This window comes from Aplidium turbinatum, chromosome 6 (assembly GCF_918807975.1).
Source record: "Aplidium turbinatum chromosome 6, kaAplTurb1.1, whole genome shotgun sequence".
Classification (NCBI taxonomy): domain Eukaryota; kingdom Metazoa; phylum Chordata; class Ascidiacea; order Aplousobranchia; family Polyclinidae; genus Aplidium; species Aplidium turbinatum.
This window is the reverse complement of record NC_137477.1, coordinates 12,209,953-12,223,219: the sequence shown is the minus strand read 5'-3', so window position 1 is coordinate 12,223,219 and position 13,267 is coordinate 12,209,953. Positions and strand designations below refer to the sequence as shown.

General features: G+C 35.9%; 1 protein-coding gene and 1 long non-coding RNA gene across 2 annotated transcripts; both read right to left on the bottom strand.

Moving 5' to 3' along the window:
* Window positions 1–1,850: 1,850 nt before the first annotated feature.
* LOC145771578 (uncharacterized) lies at window positions 1,851–8,982 on the bottom strand. The gene is made up of 3 exons (XR_014289244.1): window positions 6,612–8,982; window positions 5,415–5,510; window positions 1,851–2,276 (listed from the first exon to the last, which is right to left on the bottom strand). It is a non-coding gene; the product is annotated as an uncharacterized LOC145771578 (long non-coding RNA).
* A 1,268-nt stretch (window positions 8,983–10,250) lies between these two features.
* On the bottom strand, window positions 10,251–12,957 carry LOC145771577 (enhancer of filamentation 1-like). Its single transcript, XM_082583283.1, has one exon. The coding sequence runs from the start codon at window positions 12,955–12,957 to the stop codon at window positions 10,579–10,581; it is 2,379 nt and encodes a 792-aa protein (XP_082439409.1). The 3' UTR covers window positions 10,251–10,578.
* Between the last annotated feature and the right edge of the window lie 310 nt (window positions 12,958–13,267).

Sequence of the window (13,267 nt, the reverse complement as noted above, 5' to 3'; positions counted from 1 at the left end):
TGTGCTACCAGTGCTCATTGTGAATGACTGCTGCAAGATTAAGAAACAAGCAAAGAAAAATTGGTACCTCCAGCGGGATTCGAACCTATGACCTTCCAATGAATACTTAGTTTTTCAAAAAAAAACAAACAAACAGAAGTTATACTTTTCTTGTCCTCTCCTTTACTAGAATCACTACAGTTAGTGCACTATAGGATAAAGTCACCAGTCAGGAAACTGAAAACAATCGAAGCGACAGAAGAACATCTGCAAATTTATGACACAAAAGTAATAACTTTCAAGCATATCACAAGAACTTGTTGCAAGTTGCAACCAGGGCTTTGGAGCCGGAGCCTTGCGTTTTCAACGGAGCCTGTTGTGAAATTCAAGTGGAGCTGGAGCCAGTTGTATGAAAAGTAGCTCCGGCTCCGATGCATTTCATAAGATGCTTTTACTATTGGCTGAATTCACATAATTTAACAGCAACCCTTCACAAAATTAAGAAATTATTGGCGTAATCAGACGTCGAATTAACGAATATGTTTTGAAACGCAGTTCCGCATGACATTTTGATGAAAGTACCTTAAATTTTATAAAGTTGTGCCATTTTTTTTTAGCAACTGCAGGCAATTTTAAGCTTTAGAAATTAAATTGATATGTCATTATTTTAATGAAACCACTTTTTGGAGCCCGTTTGACTTTGAAGAACACACTTCAAGAACAGAAGTCAAACCCGTTGCAACAGGTTTGGATCGAGTTTGTGCAGGGATATCTAAACTAAAATATATCCGTAATTCCGTGAATATCCTTCATTTCACAGAGACGAAACTTTTCGTTTTGTTTTATTATCTTTATCCTGCATTGCGGGAAAGCGGACTTGAACGCTATGCATTGGTGTACGCCTTCCGACGTACACCTGACCCACGCTGCAGCCGACTGCAATGTCTGTTTCCGGTTGTCTACTTCTACTCTACTTATGACTTAAATTTGGTACTACCCATTACTCGAAATCGATCACTGGGTAGAGGCAATTATCGTAAAGTTTCTTGCCCAGAGAAACAACAGCAAGTGCGGGTGGCTGGAGTCGAACATGCAGGCTCTTGACTGCGAGCCCAACGCGCTAACCACTCGGCCACTGCTGCCGAGTGGTTAACTGCTGGAGGAACTAAAAGTACCGGCAGTCTATTTTATTTGAATCGAAAATTGCCAACAACATTAATTCAACAAAAGTTGTTAAGGACTTTTTCATTCTCATTATTTATTTGTTTTGTGGTTTAATTGTTGCTTGATTGATCGACGAATTTGATTCTGAACCAACGACATTCACTGCGTTGTATTTAATTAAGACATGCATAAACGTGTTAGAGTTTTTGCTGTACGTCTTCCAGGGCGTTCGGTTAACGTTAGCCTTCGCAATTACAGCAAAACTACATTACAGCCACGGTGAGCAAAATGATGCAGTATAATTGCGACAGACTAACATGTGGATCCACAAACAGCTAGTAGCCCACATTATGATCGTCAAAGCATAAAACTTCAGGAAATCGCTTTTAAAATTCTCACCTCCCTGAAATTACAATACGAGCCTACTTCAGTAAAAAATCGACGCCAATGCCGACAAGTGAACTAACTCGCGTCATTTAGAAACTAAATTTTGCTACATTTGCACTGCCTGCGATACCTCTGACCAGCACAATCTCAACAACAGAGACATTAAATAACAAAGTCTCGTGTTATTCAGATTGAGGCATAAGGTCGTAGACTTATAACAAATCATTTAATATCAGTCGGTGCATTTTGCACTTCACGCTATTTTCTGCGTTGTAAGAATCTCATGCATTTCGTATTTGTTTCAAGTGCAAACGAAATCAAATTGCTAAACCAAAATCTTCAAATATCAAGCTCAATTGGGGGAATGTCCACCCATACTCAGTAAGCAACCGCACAAGTTAAATTTCATCTTTTATTTCCAACACTTCATTACTTAGCCCACACGTGGCAGACTTTCTCAATAACGGAAATCAAGGGAGTAAACTGCAAAGGTAGCTTATGCTTCTTTGCAACAATAATAAGCAGCCTACCAACAGGTGGTTTATAGACTAATCGCTTTGTATGATACGACTATGTTGAGGTTATTACTGACCAGGTAATGAAACGAAAAGTAAAAATTTTACTTCAACTATTGTACTCTGATCAACAAAGAAGTCCACTGAAGCCTAGTTTCGCATAAACTAAAGTTGTGAACAGGCCATTTCAGCTGGATTTGAAAGCGCTTCTGATGCTGCGTCTATAACCGCCTGTAAAGAAAATGACTTTTACATACCGGTATATAAAAGTAGGCCTACTCAAATAAAGATTCGGGAACCATGATTTAAAAATTGCAGTCAGTAATAGCAAAAAGTTTATCAATAAATTATACAAGTTTCCAAACCGGACTGATTTTGTTTACCTATCGCAGTGATTCTCAACTGCGCCCTCAACCATTCTTCCTGCAGCCCTCAGAAGAACTTTCCAAAATGGCAAAAAAACACGGACCTTGTCACATAACGTATGTATTAGTAAAAAATGTCTCATGACTACTTTTCTTCACACTACGGATACCGAGCAATTTCTCACTTTGCGTTCCATTGACGGAACAATAAGCGGGATTTTTCGTAGCCTAAATTTCGTTCAAGTCTTCTAGAAGCACATTTGGATCCTTCAAAGCTGTGTTTAGTTGCAACAGATGGGTGTCCTTCCAAGTTGGGAAAAAATTAAGGTCTTCATGGACTCGTTTACAGATGGCGTGAAGAGGATAATCTTACCCTATAATGTGGCACCAATGCATTTTACACCAAGAAAATATCGTTACTAAACCACTGAAGATGTCTAATGCGATAGAAATTGAACATCAACTGCAAACTGGATTCGTGCAAATGTGCTTAATCATCACAAACTGAAGTATTTCTGGCAGATATTGATGCTGACTATGGAGAGGTGCTCAGAGCACAAAGTCAACAGATCATTCGAAACTAAAACGTGGGCAACACTAGGCCAATTAGCTATATCATTTGATGAATTTGAAAGTCGCATTAACGGTAACAATTCTTTCCGGCCCCTGATGAAAATATTTGCAACACCTAAGGCAATAGACGCAGAAACCGCCTTCAGATTATATTCAGCCGTAGCTGCTAGATTTTCAGTCACATGTGGAGTAGACACAAGCATTCAAACGTGTTGTGATCATCTATTTCACTTCTAGAGTCGAGTCCAGGAGGAAAAGCATCTTAACTTGATGGCCAATGCATTGAAAAATGCCTCTGTATTTAGTTCAACATAACTTTCGTGTGTGAAGCACTCTTCAGCAAAATGATTGGAATTAAAACCAAATATCACAACCGATTGACAAACCATCATTTTAACCAGCTTTTGAGTACTGCATCTTTTACGTTTATATACCCTAGTTTTAGGAAACTTTTTAAAAGTCAAACACAAAATCAAGTTTCACATTTAATTGCTTTGTATGCGTTTGATTTTTATAGTATAGGTGTTCTTTTATGACTTTTTGTTGTTGCGGCCTTTTACAATTAACTGAGATTTGAATTTGACCCCTGTGTCGAAAAGGGTTGAGAACCACTGACCTATTGAGTATTGTATCATCCTGTTTTGTTGAAATCGCCTTTCCTCTCCCCCCCCGGCTACGTGCTGTATCCGCCCCTGACAATCAGTAGTGTGCAAGTGCTACACGGATTTATTGCAGTGTCGGCGTATTGCGAAACTTTAGTCGATAATAAATCTGTTCCCAAGGCTCTAAAATGAGAATTTGCAACACTTTCTGGCTTGCAATGTACGACTTTTGATGTGGAATTGTTTTCCGTTCATCACGTAATTACGAAGCTGAGATAGAGAGATTACAATAGCACATAAAGGAGTAATAGGGGTTAGACTTGTTTGTCCAAGGGTCACGCTGGTTCGGCCAGTTGCACACCAAAGTGTCTGAAAGCAGAGTAAACTAAAGTGAATAAATGGTTTCACACTGATAACGCATATCCGCTTTCAAAGTAAATAAACACAAAACATAGCAAAATGAAAATTGAATCAACGCAAAATCAAAATAGCACGCTAAACCACTCATCAAAAAGTAATTTCGAAAACATTCAAATTGCTTTTTATACAAGTTTTGTCTTAGCGACTTAGTTAGGTAAAAGATACATATGTTTAAGATGTACCATGCAAATCACCGCTTATCAAACACACCCTTATTTGCATGATATAGGACGAAGAAGTCAGATTTTAACATTGGTTGCTCAGCAGTCAGCACATAAAATGCCGTATTGTAGTTTAAAATGGAAATTAATATGCTGTCAATTGATAAATCAAACTGATTGCCAGCAGTCCACAACGAAAAAGCGAGTTGGTTTATCGCATGCAGATTAGGTTGGGTTGCTTTATATCGAGTGAAGCAAAATGCAAAGTACAATATTCCCGTTTTAAAATCAATAGGCCTGGTTACATATTAAAAACATCAATATGGGAAAATATACGTGTGTAATTCGTATGTAGTATCAGCACTTGGGAGAGTGTGGTACTGTGGTATGGAAGTGTTTTATGCATTTGATTAGAATTTAATTATTTGTGCACCAGTGAACGGTCATACCTAGAATTTGGAAAAGTGCCTAGCGGCAGTTTGATAAATGCTACGTACAAAGCGATAATTTTCCTCCACAAAATGATTAGCTAGACATTTTCTCGCTTCAATGCGCACGATTGAAAGACAAAGATATCACAATAATTTTCTAACTAATCAGATTTGGGAAACACATCATCCAATTGCCCCACCTTAAGTAGAGAAACGGGTGGTTTGCCTCTTCTAGCACGGAATGGCCCGTTTCGGTGAGTCCGATTCGGTGAGTCCGATCCCTTAACGAGGGATTTTTTCAATTTTTTTTTTAAATTATTGGGTACCGTAGCCTAATTATCATTGCCGTTTTAGGGTTCGGGGTTAGAGGTTAGGAACTCACCGAATCGGACTCACCGAATAGTAGCAGACCCCTTCTAGCAAGAGTCCGCCAGATTTGTATCCATTTCACTAGGCTTCCCGTCTTTTTGGGTAAAACCACGGCGACTTGAACTCGCTTACTTTCCTTACCTTAACTTCATCTTTTATCATTTTTCAAACATCCCTTCTTTTTCCACTTAAAGCAAAGAAGTATCCAAAAAACTATAAATCCGATGCTTTTCGTCATAATACGCAGGTTGTGAAAGCGCGGATGGAATGAAAAATTACACTATCCACAGTCGACACTAAAAGTTGACATATTATTGCACTTGCAATATTACACAGAAAGAAAAACCTGTCATGTCACATCAAGTTTGTTTTTTTGTCTTAATCTGCGTTTTACACAGTTATTATTAGAACTTGGCGGTTGCCCGAGGAAATATAAATATTTGCTTACCTTTCAGTTGCTGATCCATCAGTTTCCGTGTCTACATTTGGTGTGGCTTAGCTGATTTCTTTACCGCATTTTGTTTCCTTTGTCAATAGTTTTCATCTGTAACAAGACAATCAGCATACATTATTGCAAAAAAGCACACAACTCGCGAAACTGACACTATGTTGGTGTATGTCAATATTGTTTTTTTTGTTAGTGATAGCTTTCGCCTGGTTAGCATTAAAACAATGTTTACTGTCACTTCCGTACTATTATGTACACTGGCCTTGTATATGTCATGTCTGTAAGCTGGACTATGAACGCTCCGTTTTCTTGGGAGTTTTCAAAAAGGCAGCACTTCATATCAAGCTAAGTTTAAATTCTATACCAGAATAGTTTCCTTAAAGTAGTGTATTGCAACAAAAGCTGTGGGTAGGACTAATCAACCACGTCAGCATTTAAACAGAAAATGGTTTCGTTGTTGTCGCATCACAACATCATGATAATGTGTTTACGCAGAAACAAGATGTTTTAAATTGAAGTATTCGAAGTATTTATGAAGAATGTGCAAAACCGATTTAACTCTTCACACAACAATGTAACTTTGTGTTTCGTCAATCAACAATCGCCTCTATTGTTAAGGTAGCTGGAAATCTGCATGTGTTTACAAAAACGCAATGACACACATTTTCTCTTGAAAACTTTGTTAAAAAAAGGCCAAAGTGACTGAAAATAAAACAACAAAAGATTACATTTCTAAATTCTATCTTCAAAAGAAAGTAATCTTTGAAAATAAGTGAAGAGAAAGAAATACACACAATGTTGATAAAACACAAAAGCCTTGTGAAAGTCTTTTGTAGAAACAACACTGACAGTTTACATTACCTTGCCAAACGTTTTATCAGTCAAAGTGACATCATTGTTGTGAAAAGCTACTTCAAAAGAATGGTAAAATAGCACAAGTATTGTGATTCCTTATAAATTCTTTACGTTTTAAGTAAATGTAATACTGTGTTAACAGACGCAAAACTAGGAAACTAAGAACCCTTTTTACAGGCTTTGATAGTGGTTCACTTTATCAAAAGTTTATGCAATGCGTATTAGTGACTTGCTGTGATCTCACTCCCAATGCGTTCGCAGTTGATTTTGTGCGTGACGATAGATGACTCAATGTAACCCGAAACACAAAAAAGGCTTAAAATTGCCTTCAACTGGCCTTACATTTGGTAACGGTACAGGTAGATTCATCTTCTTTTGTTCATTTCTAATTTTCCAGATTTGTTTAGAAAGTTTTCCATTATACTTCTTTGGAGATGAACTGTATGGCAGTTGCAGTCATCATAAAACTAATTACAAAGAGCGTGTTCAGAGGTTAAAAAAATTTTCATGATAATATCTGTAAAAGAAACATTACGATAAGAAAAATATCACAAGAAGCAGTAGTAGAGTAGTGCATTAAAAACAAAACACGGTAATGTTTACCACACACGAAATCAATTATTACTATTATTACCGTATTCTTAAAGGTGACAGCAAAACTAGTTTTAAGCCAAATGGTTCAAATTCTATACAATATACATTTACAACTTACAAGTATTATGGTGGTTAAGCAATTAACACATTTACAAGCAAACATTTGCAATTAATTTAAAGTCTGTCAAACAAGATACGATTCAGCACTTCTAAAGTCAATTCTGAAGCTTCAAAATGAGTTGGTCAATGCAAAAAGTTGCAAACTATATTCAAATCTAGCACCACAAAACTATACATTGACTATTCCTAAATGTGAAAACCCAGCCATCTAGTACATTTAAGACAAGTTAATTGGTAATCTACTTTATTGGTACCGTGCACACACAATCTAGCTATCAGGATAGAAAGGTTTTCTGTTCAACGGGTTTTTTTTTTTGCAAATTTGTTGACTATGTAAGGTAGTAGCACCTCAGTAGTATTTTAAATTAAAGCACATAAACAATTGACATTTTCTTAAATCCCTAACTAAAGCTGTTTTATTTCTTGAGTAATAGTGAGCAGACCTTTCTGATGTAAAACTGACCCCATTTGTATTAGATCATTTATTTGGGTGTAATTTTGTACATTTCAGTTATAACCCTCGGAGAATCAATAATTTATGAAAAAAAATTCGGTTAGTCTTCATTCTTAAGTTTAATAACAACCCAAAGTGTATATAATACTGTATAATCCTTTGTATATGAAAACATGCAGATGCACCATAATCATTGCTAACTTAATCCTTTGCGAAATGATGATCACATATGCTTTGATCATAATTCAATTTATCATTTATTTTAAGCATGATAAGTCATTGTCACAAAAAGGTAACACTAAAATGTCATGTTCTGCAGAAATCCTTTGTCAAACGACTGATAGACTTATTAACCCTTTCTTACAGGGTTTCCTAACTAGAAGTATGGCATCTTTGCAGCATATTATGCAAAAAGTACGGAACAGAAAGTATAAACAAGACATACTATTCTACTGTTACAAAAGTCACTTTGTATACATACTGAAGCTACCTAACCTATTGAAAACTGCTACGAAAAGAAAACGTTTTCTAATTTTTTAAACTTTTCATTTCACGCAGTTGTGGCAACACTGGTGTCCAACCAAACGCATTTCATATATGAAACAATAATACTTCACTACATAAACTACTTACACTCCAAACGAACATGCTACAGTACAGTAAAAATTATATATATAGTTACTTTTGCACCAACAAAGTACCGTAGCTTGAAACATACAAATCCCAAAACAGCCCGTTTTAGAGAACTCAATTCGGAAAACTTGATTCGGAGAAATCCCAATTCGGTGAGTTCTTAAATCCAGCGAGGCTTCTGTTTATTTACATAATTTGTAGGGATCATTTGGGTAAGGAGTTTGTATTTACCTTCCCATAAAAATGCAAACGAGAAAGTTATTGTTTCAGTGAGGTATATAAATGTAAATTAGCTGATATCTTGCGAGTATAGGCTATAGCAATATTTAGCAACTATTATATAGTTGAGACATTTTCGCTGAAATTTTATGTGATTAACCACTACTATCAATCACGATACGCCGTTTGACAACTGTTTCAATTTGTTCGATGAGACTTTAGTTAAGATTTTTTGCTGAAACTTTATGTATTTGATTTACCTCTATAAGGTAATAATTTGAACAAACAGTTGTCGCTGTGAGACTTTAAAAATCTCCGAGAGGCTTTCTCCGAAAAAGGTTATCTCCGAATTAAATTCTTTGAATTGGATTCTCCAATTAGTAGCAGACTGTCAAAATCCAAATCCATGTACAGAAGATGAGATGTACCATGTAAAGTAGTCGTCAAATTAAAAATATCGCACAAAATACAGCAAATGAAATGGCCAAGAAAAACTGTACGATTCCAATTACGCACAGCATGGATCAGTCTCTTGAAAGCACTTATAAAAATATTGTCAGTTTGATTGTGGCTTAAACAAAATTTGATTTCCCTAGAATTATAAATCAAATACATTGTTCATTCATAAAACAATGATAGTTATCAGGAATTTAAAAAAAAAAATCAATATGAGATTACAATCAGTATATACATAATCAAAATATGTGTTTATGTCCAATTTTATTACAAAACAAAGCAAAAAAATTAAAATTGTGACTTCAAAAAATATTTATAGCAAATCACTGTCCATTTTATGAAATGTATGTATCGCGACGCATAGAATTAAAAACATATGCAAAGTCCTATAAGTTGATATCTTAACACCCTTAGTACCGGTACAAGATTCTTTACCAATTTCAGACAAAAGTGTCTCGATAAACATCTGAAAATTTAAACATTTGTTACTATTAAAAATGCCGCTAACTTTCAAGCCTACAACAGAAATACAATATACGGTACCATACATAAAATTGGAAACACTTGATGCATAAATTAAAAACACAAACATTTTGTTCTCTCTATTAACTTAGTCTATCGAGTTATCACTGCCAGGCAACAGAAGGGGAGATAAGATTGTGAAAAACAAAAAATATGCATCTTAAAGTCAAACCATGATACAGAACTGTACACTTGAACACAAATATATAATAAAACAACACAGCACCAAAATGATAACAATCCGTGGGTTTATATCATGTTTTAAATTAGTAAATGGAACAATAACATTACAGCGTAAAAAAACACCAACATGGCTACATGAATTGAGACCAAGCTTAGCAAAGGTTATTTCTAAGATAACTGCCAAAGTATGTGACTGCATGTAGAAAAGAATGCAAAAATAAGTGTCTGTATTTAGCTTTTAAACTTAGCAAAAATTATATAATTAGTCTTCATTTAATCGGTTAAATCATCTAATTTCCTGTTTTTTAGTCACAGCATAACTCTTTTTTCTCATATTTACATCAGCTTTAAAAAATTTCATTAAATTAAAAAATTAGAAATCCAATAGCTTAGCATTTTTACCCAAACACTTCACAAAAAAATACTGTATAAAACATATCATCGATTATATACTTCATTCACCTTAAGTGTTTCAATGATTGTTAAGTTGGTGGAATTTAGTATGTGAGTCTTTAAGAAACTTAGATTTGTCAAACTTTTACTCTCTATGTATCAACAAAAACATACTTTGCTCAAAACATGTTACACATTGAGGGTCTGCTACTATTCGGTGAGTCCTATTCGGTGAGTCCGATTCGGTGAGTTCCTAACCTCTAACCCTAAAACGGCAATGATAATTAGGCTACGGTACCCAATAATTTAAAAAAAAAATTGAAAAAATCCCCTGTTAAGGGACCGGACTCACCGAAACGGGCTATTCCGCACATTGACAACAGACAAGATATAAAACGCTTGCGGAACCATCTCAGTTGTTTTTACAAGGGCCTATAATCCCTCTTTCTGTATGTACAAGATTTAAACTCAAAACTCTTCCACTCATCTGTAAAGTTAACGTAATCTGATAAAACACCTATAAAAGTCTGGTGAATTGATTGTAAATTGAATGAATTGATGATTTGTGAATTAAACAAACTGGTATATATGTGAAACAACAAAAATTGTACAAAGACTAGAACAGTAATTGAGAAAACAGTACCACGTAAAAAGCTCTTGCACCATTTATCAAAACATGAAAAAAGATCTAATCACAAAAATAGATGCAATGCATTCCAGCAAAAGTCAAGCACTTTAAACTCCGGATGTTATATTGGAGAGTGTAAGTCTCATTTGATGTGCAGAAGTGGCAATTTCAAACATTTTATCAACCATATCCTGAACGGCCGTTACAGAAGGCCACTGCAAAGCTGCAAGCTTGATTATAACAACAGTTCTTTTCAAAACAGAACACATTGAACCACATTGCTCTTTGATGGCAGTTTTAGCAAGATTTTGAGATATGTGTTGATGAATACAATCACCAACAAACACCAATTTGTGAGCACACAAAATAACATGTTTACCAAGTGCTACAAAAGAATGAGGTGGTTTTCCACCGTCTATGGCATTAATAAACCTATCAATTGCCTGAGATAAGCAATGAACTAAATCGGGAATGTCTAATTCTAAATTTTTCAAAGCATCTTTGTCTTGTGATGTCAAAATGTATACTGTAGTTCGAGGTTGGGCTATTTCTTTTTCTAATGCTAAGAGCTGAGTTTTTCGTTTATTCAAACCAGAGATAGGGTTCTGGTTGTTTTTTGTCTCCTTTTTATTTTCGTGCAATTCTTGTTTACCAGGAAGGGCAACATAATCATAATCATCAAGCCAACCATCTTCATCAACAGACATAGCACTTACAGTAGGTTGTATGGATGTATTTTGAGTTGGTGGAACTGCAGGTAGTGGGCGGGCTTGCAAAGCCTGGATTTCTTGTACTGGTCTGGATATAACTTCAGCATTTGCAGATTTAGATGAAGTGGTGTCTACATTTGGTTCCACACTTTTTTTAAATATGTATACAGCATGAGTGTGTACGTAGATCGCCATTTGGGCAGCATCATCTGAAACAGCTCTTGAAGTCATAACAAAACTGTCAACTGCATCTAAAATAGTTCCATCTTCATTGTTGGTGTCAACTGCTAACTTTTTTACATCCCACTGGCACTCATCTAATTCTCCTAATGCACGTTTTAGCATCTCCAAATCTTCTTCAAGAGGTATCAGTAATTTACGAAGCCCCAACTGAATTTCTTTTGGAGCTCGTTTTGTTGCAGAATTATTGTCTTTAGCAAAACAAGCATTTGCAGTTGCACCCCTTGCATACACCACAAATTGATTAACAGCAACCAAAACCTCCAAGAAAGATTTTTGAACATCCAGTGCTTTTCCAGCTATGTTTTCCAATTTTCTCCAATTTTCCTTTACCAATGTAAGTAGATGTGACACAGCATCTTCTAGTGATTGCTTTAACATTATTAATTGATTTAAAGCTTCATCTAAACATACATTCAACTCATTATATTGTGAAGGATTGTCATCAATATAGCTGCTATACGAATCCCGTGAAGTTGTGGACATCCGGTTGCTTCTGAGGTTAGTGTCATTCGGAGCACTAGATACCGACAATCGTTCAAGCAAACTGTCAACAACATCATCAGCAGAAGGTTGAGATGAATTTTGATTCAGGTCCCTTGTCACTTGTGGAGGAACATCATAAACATATTCAAGATTCTTGAATTCTTTTACACTGCGATCAGTTAATCTTGTTGACTCCTTCATTTCTTTTCGCATTCTCCTTAAGCTGCTTAATCCAGAAGATATAACTCTTCTTTCACTGACCGTTTTATTTGATTGAGGAATGTCATAAACAACATCCGATTCGGTTGACCCTTGTCTGAAAGATGAAAATTCTCTTGCTCGACCATCATGCCGGAGAGAAAGTGGAACATCATATAACTCCATTGGATCTTGTACTGAAATCATTTCGCTTGAACCTGGTTGATCAGCTCTTCTTGGTGGAACATCATACACATCTTCAGGATGAAGCAACTTTCTTTGAGGATCACGAGAGACCAGGGGTGGAACATCATACAATTCTCGAGGATCTGGAGCAGCACTCAAACTGTTCGGAACATTGTAAACATCTTGCAATTCATCAATAGAATTGCTTAAAGGTACAGCTACAGGTGGTATATCATATACTTCATCTTCAACATTAACTTGAGCTGCACCCCAAGCACTGGCTCTTGGAACATCATAAACTTCAGTTGGAGAATCAATACTTTGAGATGAATCATTATAGCTAATTTGAAGCTGTCGCCGTGGAACATCATATTCTTCTTCCTGTACACTATCAGCTGGTTTACTCATCCATGAATGGGATGGTGGAACATCGTACGTGTCTTCAGATGTTTGCCGTTGTCTTACTCCATACATAGCAGGAAGCAACATCAGCCTGTTTCCTGGAGCAATACCTTGGCGACCGCCAAACGAACACAACCACCATCCTTCCAACCCAGCAGTATTCTGTTCAAGCACAGTTACAATGTCACCTCTGTGAAATTCCAGCTCATCTTTTGTTTCAGCAATATTGTCATACGTAGCTTTAGCAAGAATAGTGCCTTCCATTGCCAAGCTACAAATTCAATGTAAAGACCCCGACCTAATGTAACATGAAGTGAACAAAAAAGCAATGAAACAAACTATAAACCTAATTCATAATCTAAACATAAAAGAAAAAAATGGAGGAGTCAGAAAAGTAATGATAATGTTCACTTTTGACTCAGCTTACTTGAATCTAACCAATAGGTAGACAAAGCATAAACCAGAACCCAAAATGGTAGTTACCGGTACTATGAAAGCAAAAACATGCTTGCAATTTCAGTCAAGACCTTTAAACTTTTCACACTCTTAAAAATTTACTTGCACATTCAAAAGA